Consider the following 20,929-nt stretch of genomic DNA (forward strand, 5'->3'; position numbering starts at 1 on the left):
CGGTCTGCAAATGCAAGTGCCACCTATCAGGAAGCACATGGCCAAGATTGTGCTGCCTGATACAAGCCCAGTGCATGCACAGGAGTACACCTGCTACGCTGGGCTCATCATTACTCAAGTGTCACTTGTATTTCACAGCAGAGTTGCACAAAAAATGTGAGATTTACAGCATGTCAGCTACTCCACTGAAACAGCCCATGTCTTTGTTATCCCTCAGGCAATCTCCCTTTCATTGTGGGAGCACAGCTGCTATGCCATAAATCTACATGTGCACCTTCCTAGCTTCTTCATGCAGCCTGCAGATCCAGGAGCTGTCAGGAAAAGGTGCATTTAACAATATGTTAGCCAATAAGCATTCATGAGCTCCCTGAAACAAAGATGGTGTGTAAAACTCAGTATTACACATACTAACCCTCCCCTGCTGCAGCTATAGGAGCAGAGGAGGTTAAGCACTGCCAGCTACTGGCACAGCAGTTTGTGTCTCTCTGGTCTGTTTCTGTCAGACCACACTACTTCAGCAAGGATGTTTAAAACACAGAGTCCTTCCTAGCCTACTCTGTAGGGAAATACTGAATACTAAGACAAACAGATCAGAAGAGACCTTAACCCATGAGTGATTTGCTAACAATCACCTCCCCTCATTCTTACTGTACCCACAGCTTCCCAAACTGGGCCCTGGGATGGCTACAAGAAAAAATACAAGCACAGCAGAAGCTTAAACTCATTCATGCTGCCAGTGGCACTGCAGCCACCAGAAGTCTCTGAAAGTCAGGATCCTGAACAGGTGTAAGAGCTAACAGTGACAGCACTACAGGGAGAATCCCCAGCAGATCTGGAAACCTGGTTCTGAAGAAGATGCTTCTCCATAATTAAAACAAATATAGAGGAGATATGCTTGGGAGACTTATTTTACACAATGGCAGCCTACTTGCAGTATTGTGAAAAACATCATAAAAAGCAAACACAAAGATCTTGGCAATAGCTTCAAGCTGGGCAAATTCAGGATGACAAAACCACAGCATAACTGCTCAGCAAAAATAAATACCCCCAGTCATCCCTCCATCTCCTCCCCCCAACAAGGACTGAGTCATGCATCACTAGTATCTCTTGCTTCCATTTTTAATTTCATTCCAATCTCTCACTGAGAAATATAGAACTTCTTATCTAGATTGGAGAACTTGTAACAGCTAAGGAGACGGCCCACATGGCTCTTCTTCTCAAAGAGACCATTTTTAACTCATTCATTGCTAATTCCAGGAAATCACCTCAATGCAGCAAAGTCCGGTTGAATTTTTGTAACATGCATGTTATTAAACGTTCACTTAGGGAAACGAACAGATTTGATATTGAATGGAAAAGCATGTTAAAAAGGAGGCAAGGGCAAGGATTGTAGAGTTGAACCATGCTCCTAGGGAAGACCACCTAATCAAACAAGTACACCTGCATTTGAAATGTAGCAAAGAACAAATTAACACTTCAGGGCTCTAATTTAATTTTGTCTGTGGGGGAGACCTTCCCTGCAGCACGCTTTCAACAGGGATAGCATCAAAATTTGGGAGGAGGAGTCAAATTTGCAGAGGAGAAAGAGTTTTATTTCTATGTTTCTTTTGGCTACCAATCTAATTAATGACAAGAGTTAATTGGATAAGTAGCCAAAAGGAACTGAAATAAAATCCCAAATTCTGAAGTTATGCAACTGATTTGTATTTCTTTCTTCTATCTTCCATTTTGGACTCAGTACAAGAGCATGTACATTCCTTATTTTCCATTGGTTTTGCTCACCTTGCCTGTTGACATACTCAATTCCAATTATGTTCCCTCTGTTGAATACCCAATTTCCTAATGTAGCTCCATTTGTTTTGGATTTGAACAAACATTCTGGGGGCCTGGCTGGCATTTTCAATGTCTGCTACTTTCTGAAGAATCCCAAATTTTTTAAAGGAAATTATCCAGTATGTTTAATCCTTTGTTTTGACAGACTGAAATATCATGTTCCCAGACAAATTTATGCTACACTTACAGAAAATGAATAGGATATAACTTCTGTTATTAAATATAACTAAAACTTGTTTTTTAAAAGAACATGTACTGTTTTCCTAGTGTCCACATATATCATAATGCATTTCTAGCACACAGCTTCTTGTCAACTCATTATCTTTACTTAATTTCTGTGAATATCCAAAGATAGCTGCAAACATACCTTTTCTTTTGGTTTAATTACAACAGACAAATGTCTTAAAACCAACGGTCCATCTAGACTGTAAGTGAAGTTAACATTCTCAAATGCTATCATTCCTTGGTTAGGCCACTCTGGTGGTGGATGCTTGTTGGTCTCCCAAGGAGCTTCTTTTTCAAGCTCTGTGTACTCCATCACTCTTTCTACTGATATCATCTAAGGGAAGGAAGGAAAACATACATACATGAGCTTCATCCTATGGCATACACTGCAAATACTGCCTTCATATAAATATTTTTACTATAGAGATTCAATGCAAATTACTCCATGGTTTTTCTTTAAACAAAGGTAAGAGTACTTGGCACCATTCTAGGCTTTCTTTATACAACTTAAAAAGTGGAAAGAATGCATCTCATGTCCTACAACAGATCCAGATCTATAATGACACATAAAGCCATTCATAAGTATTTCTCATCAGTAGGATTAATTGCAAACCTAAATATGTGCATAAGTTTTAAGAAAATTAAGCTAAGAGAGTTGTCTGTCAGTCTTGACTAAGATGACACCAATCCATTGTGTGTTAGAAAGATAAAGCTAGAAATCAAACTGCCAAATGAACTACAGGCAGACACATGAATTGAGTTTGACTCCTTGCCCTGCATAGGACAACCCCCCCAAAAAAAATCACACCATGTGCCTGAGAACATTGTCCAAATGCTTCTTGAACTCTGGCAGACTTGATGCCATGTCCACTTCCCTGAGAAGCCTGTTCCATTGCCCAGCTACATTTTGGGTGAAGAACGTTTTTCCAGTATCCAACCTAAACCTCCCCTGACACAACTTCAGACCATTCCCTCAGTCCTATCACTGGTCACCACAGAGGAGAGATCAGTGCCTGCCGCTCTTCTTCCCCTCACAAGGAAGTTGTAGACCACAATGAGGTCTTCCTTCAGTCTCCTCTTATCCAGGCTGAACAGCCCAAGTGACCTCAGCCACTCCTTATAAAGGCTTTCCCTCCAGATCCTTCACCATCCTCATGACCCTCCTTTGGATATGCTCCAACAGCTTCATTTTGTATTGTGCTGCCCAAAACTACACACAGGACTGAAAACAAGGATGCACCACCACTGAGTACAGATTGACAATCACTGCCCTTGACCAGCTAGCAACAGAATGGAGATGAAATGTTCTTGCCTACCCAAGGTGCAGTCACCCTTTAATAACAAGGGATTTTTGGTGGATGTCCACCTATCAGAGAAGTTGATGCTAATCATAGCTCCATAAAATGATCACATTTCACACCAAAGCCACGTTAGTGAATGGCCTTTCTCTTTCAAGGTATTCCTGAGTCACAGCCTCCAAGAAAGCCACTCAATTCATGTGACACTCCCACAGATGTCCCCCAATGGTATGAAGAAACCTGAAAGCTTTCTTCTCATTTTTCAGAAAATCTGTCACCACCAGTTTACTGGTGTGTGAAAAATGCACAGAAAAAGCAATGTGGTAGCAAACAAAAAAAATTCTAGCTTTGTTATTATCATTATTATTATTATTAATTAATCATGGCTTTGTAACTCCTACAAAGGACTACACATATTTGCTAGACTATGTACAGCAAACTATAATTACAAGTAACTTCAATTGTCAACACAACAAAAAAAATCCCAGGTTTATGTTTAGCATGTTTTTTTTACAATCTATTTTTCTTACGTATTATCTTAAGAAAGTAGACAGGCAAATTAGAACATGCTAGTAAATACTGTGAATCGGTCAAAGGTGTTTTATATTATATATTTTGGAAAACACACAACCTTGTCAGCTGAATATAAACAAATGCTTTTGCATTTGTGTTAACTTAGAATGAATGAAAAAGTTGTAAGTTTTTGCAATGGAATAATAGGACTCTAAAAATACCATGAGGAATATAAATAAAATTTTAAAATGCAATAATAAATAACAATAATTTATAAATACCAAATATAAAAACATAATTTAAATTTTTCCTTATGGAAAGGGATTAATTTATTGCAACTTTAGCAAGTTGCAATGCAATTGTCTACACTGTAACTAAACGGTCTCCTTTCTGCTATAAAGGGAGATTGTAAAACCTACATTACTATGAATGGACGACAATCCTCACAGTTAATCTCACAAACATTCAAAATCAGTCAGACAAACCATAACCTAGAAGAAGTAATTTTTCTTTATGACTGCAGAGCAGTGCCTCAATTGCTTGCTAAGGTATTAATATCCTAAGTTAATTACGAAGAATCTCATCCTTAAGGCTTCATGTTACAAGCATGAAAGGGAATGTCACAGGAGGGGAAAAGGAAGAAATAAACATTACCAGGTTTTCAACTTCAGCACTTTGTCTAACACCCCACTGGAACGTTCCCATGAGGGTGATTGCATAGGAGAGCGCCAAACCAACCTGCCCCGCATTCAGAGCTGCAGAAGAAAGGAAAATGAGACTCGAATAGGTACATTGTAATTACACAAAATCTCAGTTAAGTTCTCTTTCATGAGGTTACTTACATGATGGAAGCATCACAGCCAGAATTTTATTTGGTTATGCACTACTTGCTATCCGTGCAATGAGTACCTCCAGGCAGAACAGCTGCTTGCTGTGTTTTTGGGGTACATTTTGGGCACTTTTTGACAAGATAATCCAAATTCTCCTTGGCCTGGCATTCATCTAAAACCTGAGGCTCATTCTCAAGACCAAACTTACATAGACTGTTAGGGTCATCCCTGTCTGGCTGAGCATTAGTTAACTTTTCCCTTTTTTCCTACAGAAATCAGATAAGGCCCTAAACCTAAGCAAAAAAAATTGTGTAAAATTATTTCAAAATTAGTTATGAACATGTACATCAACATTGTACTCTTATAAGCAATCAGATAAAGTAACAGGACGGAATATTTCTTACCCTCTTTATAAAAGCATTTACTGTGTTTGGTGGGTCTACTGTCACAAAATAAACGTATTCCGTCAGCCCCAATATTAAACATGATTGTCCTCTGACTTACTTGAACTTTATCCTAACATAGTACTGTTGACTTTGAGAGAACTACTCTTTATACAGAGACAAGGAACGATTCAGAACCATTGTTTTGACTTGTCTTTTTGCATTCTAGTAACATCAAACCTAGCTAAAAATTTGCGGAGTTGTGCAGCACAGAGCATTCAAATTTTAAAATACATGTGCACACACAAAACTTATCCAAAGAAACAAGAAAAGAAACAAAACCAGTAAATTAGCACTAATTTTCATGTCCAAGATAATTACTTCTTCCTTCATGTTTTAGATTACTATCTCATTCTAGCACACCTAACCCAATTACATCCTGGATGATGCATACACTAATGACAGTTCATGAGTGACAGTGAACATAAAATGTATTATTATGAGGCAATTTTCTTTCTGGATCTGGCCGCTGATCCAAGATACGAGAAGAGTATCCCTAGGAATTTTAGTTTGCCTTTTGACCTACTGTCCCACGTGCAGAAAGGAAAAGCATTGTTAAGAGGCAGCTCTGTGCGTGTTTCAGTACAAAAAGCAAAGCCCTGTAGGCCCAAAAGAGAAAGACAAAGGTAGGGAAAAAGAAGAAGATTTATTTCTTGTTATTGCTCTGAAAGCCAAAATCTCAAAAGTGAGGACTACAGAAGAGCACATTTGTTTGCACACTTGGGGATGATGACAGATGTATGCCTCAGCCCAGAAGATGTCTGAACTGCCTCCAGGATTTGCAGGAAAGCAGATACAGCCCCAATGCCCTAGACTAAGGAAGAGATCATGATCTAGAAAGAAACATTTAACTTAATTACAGCCTTTAAACAATTAGAAACAGCAACATATGAAAAAGAATTAGGCATTACTATACATGGTAATTACTGGGTGAACTTTTTCTAACATTTGTACTTACTGTTGGCCAGAAGTAGGGAACCAAAAGCAACCACTATAACAAAAATGGCACAGATGGCATCCAGACGCACAGCAAACCATCTTGAGGTTGTCAAGAAGAGAAACCAGGCCTCTAAAGTATATTTTACAAAGACAAAATCAATGGATTATTAGAAAACTAAGCTGTATAATTACTGCTAAATTTATTCACGTTAATAATACAAATTGTCAAAAAACCCCAATGTTGCCATCTTCAAGTGCATGTCTGCATGGACTGATGATGATCAGGCTACTGACCAGTTTTCCTGAAATTGTCTAGTTTAGTTTTCACACCAGTAGCAACCACAATAGGAAGAGAAAGAAAAATAATTAAGGCTCGGAGCATGATCCACTTACTCAAAATGGAAACCTCTTCTCAACTCTAGTGGACTCAAGAGTCTTATACAAAAAGCAGAAATACAACTGCATTTACTGTAGCTGGAATCTACAAGGTTTTAGCTAGAACATATCACCAGACAACTGTCAGAACCAAGTTTTTATAAGGCAGCTGCAGCTGGTTAAACTCTTGTAGGAGCTACTCAATACAGCCAGTGCAGCTATACAGAGGTATTTGGATGATTAGATGCACATCTTTACTTTTGGGGAAGCGCACAGGTGGACATCTCCACTCTGCACTCACACTCAGGTGTTGACAATTTGGTGCTAAGTTCCATCCCAGGAAGATTTGCTGCAGTACAAGGTACAAGAGACAGCATAAAAAGTCACTGCAATACAGAAGGCAAAGTGTTTGAATCCAAGACCAAAACCCGAAGCGAAGCAGCCATAATAAAGCATGGCATGATTTACTGCTTAGGCTGCACTCAGAAGAATTGTTTCAGCTGCTACCAAGACACAGCAGAAGGTTACCATTCCAACCCCTTCTGCCTTGCTTGCCATTACTGCCTGCCAATGATCACTGCAGTTTCAACTGTTCAGTGTTCCTTAGCCCAGTGCTGGGAAAAGTTCAGACTAAAAAAATTCTCCCATCTGTAAGATAGAGAGAATGTAAGTATGCTTTTAAGCCTGATCATCTTGGGATAGCCAGATTATAGAGCTTTTGCTCCACTGATCCTAATTGTCCAGGGAGGCACATTACACTGTCAACTTGGATGAGTCATTTTGCAACCTCCCTATGCAACAGGGGTCATTGTGCATAAAGAAAGAAATCTGACAGTCATAGGAACTAATAAAGACTCATCGTGGTCTGACAACTCATGGGCTTGCTTACAGAGATGGGCACTGGCAGGAAGGAAACTTGGGTTTGGTCAAATGTCAGCATGCTTTCTAGATGTTTTTTATTTAAAATTTATTTATAGGCATCCCTCAAAAGGGTTCAAAGCAAGTGTCCTGAGTCCTACACTCAGGCCTAAATAGAGAGGAAGATACTAGTTCAGCCAAAAGTGCTAAACAAAACCATCACTGGTTGGGAGAGCCTTCTGCAATGCAGGAAAGAATTTAAAACTCTTTAGGAGGCTTAAGAACTCAGGACCTGCTATGAAAGGTATTCTCTTACATCAGCAACTGCTTGCTCACATTTACTATCAAAGAACTATCCAGGGTGAAAACAACTTCAGGATCTCTAGTTCAGCCTCCTGCTCAAACATAGTCAGGTCAGAGGTCAGACCGCGTTACTCTAAGCTTTATGCAGTTCCAGTCTTGAAAATTGACACAGATGAAGCCTGCACCTCCGGGCAATCCTTGCCTCTGCTTGACTGCGCTCACAGTAAATAGTTTTTCCTGAATTCAGGTTAAACATCTCTTGTTACAACTTATACCCAAGTCACTGCTCCTACCACTACGTACCATGGTGAGGAACCTGTATTTATGGCAATATCCTTGCAGGCACTGGAAGGCAGCTACTAAATCCTCTGTATTCTGTGAACTGAAAAAATCCAGTACCTCCCACACAAGGAAATCTCTCCTGTTAACACCCTAACTATCTTCATGGCCCCTCCAGGGAGCTCACTCTAGTTTGTTAGAATGCTTCTCAGAGCTGGCGGTCCACAACTGGATGCAGTACTCCCAGTGTGGGCTAATAAGTGTGGAGGGGGAAAATCACTTCCCTCCTTTCCCTGGCTATGCTCCTGTTAGTACAGTCCAGATGGTGTTGGCCTCCTTTGCTGTCCAGGCACATATTCCTCGTGAGGACCAAAAACCACACACATTTTAAGCCAGATGGTATATCCCAAAGGCTGGGTGGGAAAGACACCAAGATGAAGTGTGTAGGCATACAGAAGAGTGTGACTATAAGCACTGAAGCTCGACCTCAAAAACAGGCTCATGATCTGCCCATGAGGAGTATTATTGACAGTTTTGTTAGGGAGATGCACAAAACTGACTGAAAAATTGAAGTGTTTTTATGTTCCCTGGATATGACCTTAAAATTCAGAAAAATATTTCTTTTAAATGTCATGGTCCTCTTTGTATAGTGAAACTTCTATACACAGTTATGCATAAAGATGTCTTTTAATATTAAACTAAACCACAACTTTATCTTCCCTCACTAGTTATCTAACCAAATCAATGATAACATTGATTTGGTCAGATAACTAGCAACTATAAAATATTGAGAAATGGGAAATTCAAAGCTAGAAGTGCCTCCCTGGAAGATGCACTATGCCAATCACAAGTCACTGGGCTCAACATGGTCAGTGTGTATGATGCTACAACCTGTGATAAACTGTACTTCAGAAAGGATCAGCTGGTCTTGTCTGAAACCTTGTAACTCTATAAATTACAAAACATCAATTGAATATACTTGTATGTCTTACAACAAAGTCACAATCTTACCTAACAAACACAAAACTGAAAACTTGCATTCTGCTATATCTTGAAGACCATTGTAATAGAGAACATTTAAATAACAGAAGTCAAATAATCACAGTGCAAACCTGAATTATATTACTTATTTGCAGAACACCAGTATTTCACACTTTCCAATTATGTTAATTCCATATTTTAGATTTAAACCCTGAAAGCTGCTCAAAGTAAAAAAGAAAGTTAGATTTATGGAACTTTTTCAGTATCATTTATACTAATAATATCTGCCCATTCCTAGCATTCTACTCAGTATCAAATGCTTCATAATGTAGCTTGTTCCCTCCACATCTCTCTTTGCCCTCTCCCACCTTTCCTTTTCTTAAAGATGGAATCCAGGAAAATGTTAAAAATTATTCTTTAACTATTCTTATCAGGCATACTTTCAAATGTTTATCTTATACGTTGTTAAAACATATGCATGGGTATTCTAAATTATATTACAGCCCAAAGTAAACTCTCTAAATCTAGACAGATAATGTTTTTGTTCTAATACAGGAATTTTACCCTAAAGAGACAAACGCACAGCTCCTACTGATTTTAATGCACATTATATCCATGTCGCTGAGGGCATAAGATATTCTCCTCCTACAGTGCAAAGTATTTGATTTTTCACATCAATTCATCACAAACCTGAGTGGAGGTCTTGGTGTGCATCAAATAATTTTTGAAATCTTTCCTCTGCTTTCAAAGCCCGAATAGTCCAAAGCCCCTGGAGGGATGACGACAAGTGGGAGAACACCGGACTTCGAGCTACAAAGGGAAATGACAGTTGAGTTAACTCTAACAATAGATGAAGGACAACATTTAATTCTTTTTGTACCACACTAATCTTTAATCCTACCACTTTATATTTAACCACACAAACTACTCGGCTGCATCTTTTTAGAATAAATATGCAATATCTTTAACTAATGTCTTCTTACTCAATTAGAATCAGTCAGACAGCCAGGCAGATTAATTTATACAAAAATCTCTTACATTTTTAACAATAGCTGTCACTGTAGAAATTCTTTGGGCTTTATTAATGGCATTAGGCACCCATGTTTGTTATTCATAATGCTTAATATTCCATATCATAGTCAAGTTAACGTCAGGCACAGGAGTCAGATAAGGTCAGAAATACCATTAGTATATGCATGCAAGGTCCCAAAGACCAGCAGCTTAGCATATTCTTAACTAGCTTTATTTACAGATAGTTAACTGACATACCCAAGGTTTATCATTATGCAAAACAGGACTTAAGCATGTAATTCACTAGTTGAGAACCAAGGCAATAAGGAAGTTATTTGCATAGCAAAAGGAAAGAAAATCTTTGATGGACTGTCTATAAAATACTAGCATTTCACATAATAATGAGGGTTCAAACTAACATTAAGTCCCGCCAAACTACATACTTGTGGATTCTAGACGTTTAATATCTCTTGAAGTGTCTAAGAAATACCGTCGAAGAAAAATGAAAAGAATAAATAGTGGAATTAAGGGGATGAGTATCCAAGGAATCACTGCCACAGCCACAGCCACCACACCACAAATCTGTAGGAGAGTCTAGAGCACAATAGAAACAAAAGAAAAAACTATTTGCCAGAAGAATTTAATTTAGAACAAGCATAAAACTATTTAACACCATTGAAACACTTAAATATTTAAACAGCAGTACCACATTTAAGAGCGGATGCATTGTATAACATATGAGCAACATCTATTTTTAAGCAACTTGGAAAATTTACATTAATATCTAAATTGATATTTTTCCAGTTTATGGTTTTCTTCCACATTATTTGTTCTTTAAAATAAGTCTTTACAAAGCTGGTTGACTGAAAATTAGTGTCTTTCTTGGTAGACTATTTTGTGACTGCCACAATAAAATAATAAATGATCAATGCAATGGACAGCTAATCTTTAATGGACCCTAGTTATGTGGTGAATCAAGGGCATGTTTTTTCACTCCTGCTAAGAAACGGGTGAAAAACTGGCTTTCAGTTTGAGTTGAAAGACTTGACACTTGGAAGAGAGACTTTTAACATAGGCTTGCAATGTTATCCTAAATACAACATTGTCCCACTTAGAAAGAAAACCCAGGACAGGAGAAAGTGGGCTTTCTCTTCTCAAAGGATTGCATTGGGAAATGCTACAAATAAGAAGAAAACACTGAAAGAAGTGACATAAAAGGCTTTTTTCACCAGGTTTACTCGAGTGTAACGTCATAGGTGAGGTAAAGCGGACTTTACTCTTAAAAAACTAGATATAATGAGGGAAACTCTGTTCCTTAGGACAGAGGACTCTGGTCCAACTTTCTGAATAATATCTTCCATTTCCTACAGATCCCTTCACATTCTTCAGTCAAACTTTCAGTTTGAATACGAAGTCAAAAGCATTTTATCTGCACACAAACTTCTTGAAGAACCCAGCTGTGCATGAATGTGTATTGTAGGAATCCTGGTATACTATGTGCCCATTTGTTCCTTATAAAGGGGGAGAAAACCCCAACCCATACAAAAAGAAACTCATACAGTACCAAAACCAGACAACTGAAATAATAGCTCAAGATTAAATTCCTGTATTATTGTCATTAACATATTCCTTAGCAATGATGATACTTTCCGAAGATTTTTCATTTTATGTACTGTACAGCAGCCACCTTCTTCATCACCTCACAAAACAGAGAAGTGGATTCCAGCTAAATTTTGTGGCTGCCTGATTTTTAGATTCCAAAACTGCATTAGTGTCTACTGGGTGCCAGAAATGCATGTCCTGGAGCAAAAATGCTTCCATCCCTTCAACTTTTCCAACTCAGTGCTCTTTAAGCAACACATCAGCCAAGGTAGGTGCCAGAGAGCTACCTGGGTTTTCAAACACTTTCAGTGGAAGTGTCTATGACACATTGCATTTCCTGCTGCACTTCTGGTAGCGCACTGAGGCCAAAACCAAGTCCAACCTTTACCCCTAAATTTGCTTTTTTTCCCTTCAGGCTTCTCTGACTTTACCCTAATTTGACCTGACCAAAGAGCAAACCCACTCACCTTACACATTATGACTGCATGAGTCAGCTCTAGGCTTAGAGGTCTTAGCTCTGAAAGAAGATTTATCAGTGTTATAGCCCCCCATCTCATAGATCCTGACAGCACCTTTTAGGGGCTCATAACCTTATTAAGGAAAACTGCTAAAAGGTAGGCATTGGAAAGGAGCTCTGGAGGAAGTTGCATTACCACTACACTGCTCATCTGTGTGTTAAGGTGTTGATTGATAGCATCATGTTGTTTGACCTTCTAGATACATACAGCAGATCGCAAACATTTCACCTAGTTTCATCAGGAGGAGGTAAGGTGGCAATGAGAGTGCACAGTGTTTCACCTGGAGCAATTATGCACATGGCTGTGTCAGCACAAAGGAAAACAAAGCACCCTGGGCTCCTCACCAGCACTGCCATCAGCCCTTTACCTTCTACTTCTCTGGCATTCTTTAGAGCCCTGTAAATGTATTTCCTTTTTATCATGGGGTGAGGAGAAAGGACATAAAGACTCCTGGCCTCCTACGAATATTCTCCTGTCTAGACCACTGCTTCCCTCACTAATGTTCATTATCTCTGCCAAGCCTGCCAGTCATCCACAGGCTGGTGAGTTTCTAAAGGTTCCCTCGCCTCCATCCTTATCAGCAGAGACTGAAGTCCATACCCTTCCTTCCTGTTCCAAATTCACTCCTGAATCTGCTTTATACATCTGCTCCCTTCTCCCTCCATCACTTCCTAGACAATCACAAAAAAGCTGTTGCTGAAGTACACAGTCTCCTCATAACATCAGCAGCAAATCTGAAGTCAAATGTTGAGGAGAGCGGTTTCAAGGAAAAGAATTCCGAGGAAAACAAATGCTTTTTAATAAAAAACAAAGAAGCCCAACTGAAGTTCAGTGATGATAATCTACAATATGTTGCAAAGTGCCAGTGGGGGTGGGAGTGGGAGTAAAACTATTAAGATCCAGCTCGTGTAAACAAAGCCTTGCTACGGCAGAAACACAGGGAAGGAAAAGATGGTTAGGATGACTAAAGTAAAAATCTGACACCGCCTTTGGAAAGAATTTTAGATGAGCCTGCACCACCTTATCATTATAAAAATTTATGATAGGGTGGATCAGTCATGTGTGTTCTTTTTTTTGAAAACCAAACTTGCATATAAATTAACTCTTAATGAAGTAGTCTGAAAGCCAGACACAACCATTTGCAGACTGTAATCATGCAGTCACTGCATGAGGTAAGGCAAAGGTTCTACCTCCTGAATTTCACAAGAGACAACCAACCTTTGCAGTGTACACTGCCCCAATTTCTACCAGCTTCACTGTGTGCAAGTTGCAGGACCCAAGACAATCAGCAGGCTGACAGTAATGGCAACATGAGTGTATGGAGTCTCTCCTCTCCGGAGTCAAACCGCAAGAGACACTCAGGACTGGGTATCTAGACTTCTCATGGCAGAATCAGCTTACAATGGAAAGTTGCATCAAAAGTCCAAGATTTTCCTACATAAAAGAAATATGGTCTACAAACCTTTTAGTGTACTTCTTAATTTTAGCATTCAAAATGTAATAACTGTGTAGAAAGTAACAGTCAAACTAAAAAAAAAAAAAAAAAAAAAAAAAAAAAAAAAAAAAAAAAGTAAAGCAACCGAAACAAAAACACAGGAGCTGATGAATTACATTTTACAGCTCTCTGCAACAAGGCCACCTTGCATAAAAGACAACAGATGCACTGGCTACCAAGACAAAAAAAAGACCTGGACAGTTTCAGGAAAAGACCACGCTTCCAAATGGAGACATGTCAACCTTCAAACTTGCTTCCATTTCCCTGGAGAAAGATGAATCTCCCAGATGAATCTCCCACACACAGCCTGCACACTATCCCTAGAGTACACAGAAGCACGTGTTGTTTCTGTCGGGAGTTATCCTCTTGTTTGCCAGAGTCCTGAGAGATTTCCCTCATGATTTGGTCAGTCACTCCATTTACTGTGGCTTTTTTTTTCCTTAAAAATCTCTTTTACTGCAGCACGTATGCCCAACTATAACCCTCTAGGGAAATGAATGCTCTGATCAGCACATTCACTTGTGAAACATGCTTTCCCTTCACCATCTGATGACCTACTTCTCCATTATTCTTACAGATGCTGAGAGTGATATTCTGGAGTTTCTATCTCAAGCAGGTCTTACTCTAGGAGTAACAGGTATTTCTGTACCACAACCACAGAACAAAAAATCATGGTATAGGACCTACTACCATAGGAACTACATTATTCTGGACTTGCAGTTGTTGACCTGGTAGGATCTCTAATCAATGAGAGTAGCCCAGAGGATGGGATTTGAGACCTGAAAACCTCATTGTGGGAGTCCAGATGTGGCCTACATGGTGAAACTCCTGTCCTAGTTTAACAGTTTAGAAATGGATGAATAGAGTAGTAAAATTTTTAGATTGGAAAAAGACACTAAGATCACAGAGTCCAATCCTTAATGCAGCACTGCCAAATCCACCACTGCACCATGTCCTTAAGCATGGTCTGTGCATCTTTTAAACACGTCGAGGGATGGTGGTAACTTCATCTAACCTTTAAGTGCATACCTAATGACCCTATGGTTGAATATTTTGCTACAATCCACTAACTGTATTTACTTGAGGTCCTCTGACTACAGCAAAGTAAACATCTAAAGCCCATCAAGGCTAAATTTTGATGACCAAATCTACAGTAAAATCCCACACAAGAACTGCAGCATTCCAGGATTGGTTTTACCAATACTTAAGCAGAAGCCAAGTACATCTACTCAGCCCCAATTCCTAAATGCTACTCCCTGGGCCCCAATATACACTCCCAAGGATTATATTAGCCCACAGAACTGACACAAAGCCATACTAATTTAATCACAGCAGAGGCCCATGTCCACAAATTCATTTTGAACCTTCACTGCATTAACTTTAGGCACTCTAAGTCAGGCTGCGCTGTCTGAAGTAAAGACATTTCAAGAAACTACAAAACTCCACTCTGTTCATACTTGCTTGGCATCACCCTTCCTCCTACTTCACCCCTACCCCTGATAGAAATTACTTCCTTGTTGACTCTGCCAAATAACTGCATGTACAATCAATTCTTAATCCAGTTCTGACATTTTCTTTATCCTTGAATGCTTTTTTTTTTTCCTTCAAGCTGACTTTTTCAAACCAGACTGTCCAGACTGACTGACCTGCATCTCTGTTAAGGAAAAACTGCACAGGTGGCTGGTTACACTGGGACACCAGAAGACCAGTTTCCCTGGGAAGATGACATTGCAATGAGAAGATCAGAGTGATAAACATTTTACTCAAGCCAGCTCCACCCAGAACCACAGTGTAGATTTTCTGCATTTTTCCCCTTTATTACAAAAAGCCACAGGAAACATCTAAAGAGAAACTAGCACCTAAACAATTCTACTTCATTTTACTCGCTTAAAGAAGCTGCATTGAGGTGAGCAGTCGTGTCTTCAAACTGCTTTATAAATAAAATTTATGTATTTTCTTTTGGAATAGGTTAAAAGTAAGTATATATGGCTGTTTACACTACTGCTTGCATCAAACTGTCAGGAACACATTTGTCTTCACCAAAAATGCAATGAAGATTTGTCAGTACAGGAAAACCACGGTACATACAATATTTAAGTGGCATATCTGACAAGGTCCTTTTCTGAAGCAACCAAGGACATCAATCTTTGACAGGAATGACAGCTCTCAATCAGTGTTTATTCAGCTTTAGGAAAATGTGCATCCATGAAAAAATATGGGATTTAAAGACCATGACAACCAATGCACTGAAAGGGGAAAAAAAGACACAGCTGGAGAAGAAATGAAAATTATAATTTCAGATAAATTGAATGAAGAAAGTAAGAACTAAATACTTCCAGCTCTAAAAGCTTCAAGAAGAGCAAGTTTGTCCTTACGTCCTCCGAGATGCTCTCATCTCCTCTCAATCCTGTTATTTGCAATGAGTCGACAAGGCGTTACCTAACTAAATAAGTATGTCACTGCAAATGAGCTGAATACATCTGCCAGAAATGTATTCAAAATTTCCAATCACATCCTTAATGCTAGCACCTCCTATTTGTTCTCATCTCTACAAGACAGTCCCTCTGGATCACTGTTCTCCCAAGTGAACAAGCACATACTGAGCTCCTCAGGGCAAATGTTTTCTGTGCCACCAACAGGCTCATTCATTTGACTTGGCATGCATTTTGTCATTAAGTGAGAAGCCTTAATATTTGTTTGAGGTCACAGAGAACTGTGCAATTGCTCTTTAACAAATGACCTTATAAGAAAAAGCGTTTTTACTTTAATATGTTGGCAATGCCACCACTCTCATATTCAAACAGCATCCTATTATGAGTAATCTCTTACTCTACAAGAAGGGATAGAAATAGGTTCTCTGGGCACCCCGGGCCAGGAGGCTTAACTGTCTCATGCAAAACTTGACTGTAACAGCAGCTTTCAAAAAGCAGAGTCTATATGTTGTCTGAGATTTTCAGGTATGATGCTTTAGAAACAGACACATAACCAAGCTCTGGACTTGGTGATTCTGACAAACACTTGAAATACTCATCTCTTAAAACTCCACACTAAATTTGTACATCATATATAGGCTATCTCCCTTCTAAGAATAACCTATCCTCACTCATGTAAGAAGTTTTCTGCCAGGGCTCTTCAGCCTCGGTAGTAAGTTAGCTAATACAGGTTTTCCATGGAAAAAACAGCTTTTATCAGAGCCAAAACTACAGCCTCTTCCTAGGCATGCAGCTCCTGCTCATACCCACTGTACATGGAAACTAATACCAATACAAAATGACAGTGCCAATAGCCATTCTTGTAAATGGCTGTGAGCAATATATTTTCCTACTTATAAGAAGCAGAATCTTGAACAGGATCTTTGATTTTCTGAAGTGCTCCTCATTTATTGCATCTTGTGTCCCTTAAGCACATCTGCACAGAAGTGTTCTCAGCAATTCGGGCAGCAGGTCTTTGCAATGAGGATCTATAGAAAAGTGAGGTCTTCTTCCTGAAGTTACAGGAGTTAGTTATAACTTTACTGTGATCTCCCTGTATGAATAATATAAGGAGTTAATATGTTTTTGCTGTTCAACAGTGCTGTTTGTCACTTCTCCTGTGAATAGGCCTTGGCTATATTCTTATACTGCTCTTTTCTCAAGGAACAAAAAGTGCACACACAGTAGCTATTCACATAAACTACACTGGTCTTCGTACCATGAAAAATACATTTTATCTTCCTGCGAACACTCAGATGCCGAGCACAACTTTGCATGGTAGCTTGAGGAATCAGTGAGGGTAGAACATGCTTTGCTTTCTTGACAGCTCTTGCCAGAACCTGCCCGAAACACTACAGAAAAATGTCTGACATCACCCAACATTCCCAGAGTTACTCCTCAGGTAGCAGAAACCATCTATTTTCCATCATATAAATTTAGAGGGGTTGTGCCTCCAACATCTACCACCATTGCCAAGTGCGGTTGCTTTGCTGGCTGTTGCACTTGCTTCAAGATTCCCAGAAAAATGTATTTTTGTATCTCCTCTGTCAGTCCTCACTGATGCGTAACCGATATTTTTAAAGGAAAATTAAGAATGGCTTGACAATTTTTGCTCCTCTCCTACCTCTTAGAAGTAATTTCCATGATGTTTTCCCAGCTATATAAGCCCAATACAGCCCCACTGAGCACAGAGCCTTATGACATCAAACCATTCTATTCAACAATCGGTATTTTACTCCTTAGTACTCCTACAAGTGGTATGTTTCCTATTTTGTCCTTTATTCATATGTTCAGCACTTTACCAGCAGAGGCTGATTCACTGATTTTTGTCTCAGTTTTCTCCCTCTTAAAAAACCCTTTTGAAAGCAGATTTTATTTCAGTGCTAATTATGGAGAACACATACATAGAATGAGAACAAAAAAAACCCACAAAACAACAAAAACAAACAAACAAAAAACCTCAGTTTTCAGGCTGTTAGGATGCAGGAGGCAGATCTTACAGGCCAATACAAAATGATGCAAAAAATACATAGTAGAAGGACTAGGAAAAGTTAGGCTGGGAAAAGTTAGGCCTTTTGACACCCCCAGTACAAACTGTGAGTGCTGGGGTACTAAACAGGGAAAGGATCACAAAAAGTAGCTCATGCCCTACACAAACAGCATCTCCTATTGCCACTGCTGGAGAAAAAACTCTGACGGCATTAGTTCATGTTATGGTCTAGGCCATTAATTTACTTGTTGAAATACTACTGTCCACTCTTCCTGTGAGAAATTCCTCTGAGCTAATGATGATGTTATCACCTTTTCACCCATGCTATGCACTTTTTTTTTTCTTTTGCAGTTCTTTAAAATGTTTAGCAAAATTGTGCTTACCATAGACACTGACACCCCAAGTCACAGTTTTGCAAACTTTGTCTCTGTACTTTCCTACCTCAGGTCTCTTGTTCCTTATGGCCAGAATGCCAGAGCAGCTCTGCACCCTCCTCAAGAATACCTCATTTTCAACTGCATGACCTTTTCTGCTCAGCCAAGTCTAACTTTCACCAGACGTTAATTCTAGGTCTTTCAACAACTTTAAGAGCTTTGTACTACATTCAAACTGTGGGCTGTTCTGTTAAGGAGAGTATCAATTCCTCAGTAACACAGCTCTTCTGCCTTACAGTAACTACAAGTTTTTAAGCATTTTATTGTTGTTCTTGCTACTTAGAAATATGCTATTCATGTATTTATTTTTAGATGGAATGAAGAACTAACTTTCTGTAAACACCGTAACAGCCTCTCTGCCACAGCTAAATGAAAACTATTAAAGACAACAACATCAGCTATCCAAAGAAATAAAACTACCTTCTGTTTCCTTCAGAAACTCTTTCACAGCAGATATGCAGAAAATGCTTTCTAACCCGTCCCTGACATTTTTCCCCTTAACTTCCCCAGAGCTTTGCCACTTTTGATAGAGTTATAAACTACTACTTTCCTATTCAAAATAAACTCCTCACTCACAATTTTTCAGTACTACATGACATCTAGTCATCACTCACCTCCAAAACGCTGAGCAGTGGTCTGATGCTTTCAGCATATTTAAACTAATCTGCACAAGCCTCACTCCACCACCAGCAGGTTTCAGCCAGTTCAGCTGCTCTGTGCATGTCCAGGACCCAGTGAGTAAAAAGAAAATCCCATGGCAGAGAATAAACACCATTTACTGTTGTGTGAGCTCATTCTTTATGTGCTACAAATATGCAGCAAACCATGAGGAAGATTCTTCAGAAGCTTTATTTATCACAAACCGTCAACAAAAGAACACTTACAAAAGTAACTGATACTTAAGTTTGATCTGATCCCACAATCCCGACTATTAGTGAGACAACTGAAAAATTGTTTTTTCTAAGTGTTATGTAGAGTTTGACAGAAGGGTCAACTGAATTAACTACCAAAACCAGCAGTTTTATGAGATCTAAGCCCTTTATTTTAGCATACAAGTAACATTCATAGCAAGAGAGCCCTGCTTATTTAAACATTAGACTGATTTTAAAAACAATTAAGAAAATTATTTAGGGATGTGATTGTGAAAGAAAATGAAATAGCTCAGCATCCAATTCTTCCACTGTGCAGGAATAGGTATTATTAAGCCCTTGAAGGAGCCTAAATACACAGACTTTTGTATCTCAGGAGTACAATCCAAATGAATCAATTTATTTTAAACAATACAAAAATGTCCTGTAATGTAGATGCAATAAAAAGACATATGACATGCAGTTACCACCTGAACTCTCATCTGTAATTGTACAGAACTGCCCAGACTGCAATCTCCTCTACCTTTTGACAAATAAACTCGTCTAGACTTTTCAAATCAGCTGCACAGTTGACCAAGTAGTCATAGTATCAGCTTCAGCAAGAGAAAAGTTCTTATACTGTGCAGATGCACACATAACCCTGGCAGAACATATCTGTGAGATGAAGTCTTTATTTTTGCTAGAGATAATTCCTTGCCCCATATGTTTGTTTTGGGTATAAATAAGCATAATGATTTAGCACACACGTGTCAGCTACATGGCTTAGTAATTCAAATTACCTCCAAGTTTCTCCTTCCTTCTTGAATCAAAAGTGAAATCTCCAATCCTTTTGCCAAACAGCGAAATCCTAATTTGTCTGTAAGCAGACATTGTCCTATCTATAGTATATCAGTAGTTAAAGGCAATCTAGAAGATTTGTACTTATCACCATTTGGAACAGGATTGTTACACTCTGTGACTGACAGCAGAATTAAAATATTTCTAGCTAGTGTAAAGTGTTACAAATGTTAATGATTTTCAGAAGTCTTAAAACTAATCACCAGTCTGAGACACGGATTGTGATAATGCTTACAAAGTCAGGGAAATACTAATAAACCTGCAAAAACCTATAACCTATCAAATACTTCACAAAATACCTATAAAATAGTAATAAAAATTCCCACTCTAGCACTAAAAACAGCAGTAGTATATACACAAAGAAAGAGCAAAAAGAAAAGGAGAAAACGACAGAAAATAAGTTCACTTGCATACATAAATACACTTAGAGAATATTTATTTTCCTTCTTTCACACAAAGAAAAGCAAACGAGAAAATACCTTCCAACAGACATGAACAGCCCCAAATGAAGAGAATCTCTTTCTGGAACTTTTACAAATTCCACCTTAACCAAAGTGGGGAAATTTCCAAACCACACAGAACAGGGGGAACTTCATTGCACTGCCATACAACTATCCTGCTTTCTATTATCTGGAAATACATTGAAAGTAATCTGATAAAGAAAACAGAGAAGTCCATTTGGAGAAGAGATTACCTAAACCTGACTGTAATTTTGTATTTACAAGTTTCAACTATCAAAATACTGCAAGAAAAACTACCATTACACCTCAATCTCGTCAAATGTTAGAGAAATTAGGATAAAGACTGCACCTCACGATGCTCATA

General features: G+C 38.8%; 1 protein-coding gene across 1 annotated transcript in view; it reads right to left on the reverse strand.

Annotated features, from left to right (window-relative positions):
- Positions 1 to 20,929, reverse strand: part of ABCC4 (ATP binding cassette subfamily C member 4 (PEL blood group)) — a 139,707-nt gene that overhangs the window by 35,550 nt on the left and 83,228 nt on the right. Inside the window, exons 21-25 of the mRNA XM_021530313.2 lie at positions 10,332 to 10,482; positions 9,568 to 9,687; positions 6,101 to 6,211; positions 4,524 to 4,624; positions 2,201 to 2,392 (exon numbers count right to left, since the gene is read on the reverse strand). Coding sequence (XP_021385988.2) covers positions 2,201 to 2,392; positions 4,524 to 4,624; positions 6,101 to 6,211; positions 9,568 to 9,687; positions 10,332 to 10,482 — 675 coding nt within the window. The remainder of the gene's footprint in view (positions 1 to 2,200; positions 2,393 to 4,523; positions 4,625 to 6,100; positions 6,212 to 9,567; positions 9,688 to 10,331; positions 10,483 to 20,929) is intronic.

This window comes from Lonchura striata, chromosome 2, assembly GCF_046129695.1.
Source record: "Lonchura striata isolate bLonStr1 chromosome 2, bLonStr1.mat, whole genome shotgun sequence".
Taxonomy (NCBI): Eukaryota; Metazoa; Chordata; class Aves; order Passeriformes; family Estrildidae; genus Lonchura; species Lonchura striata.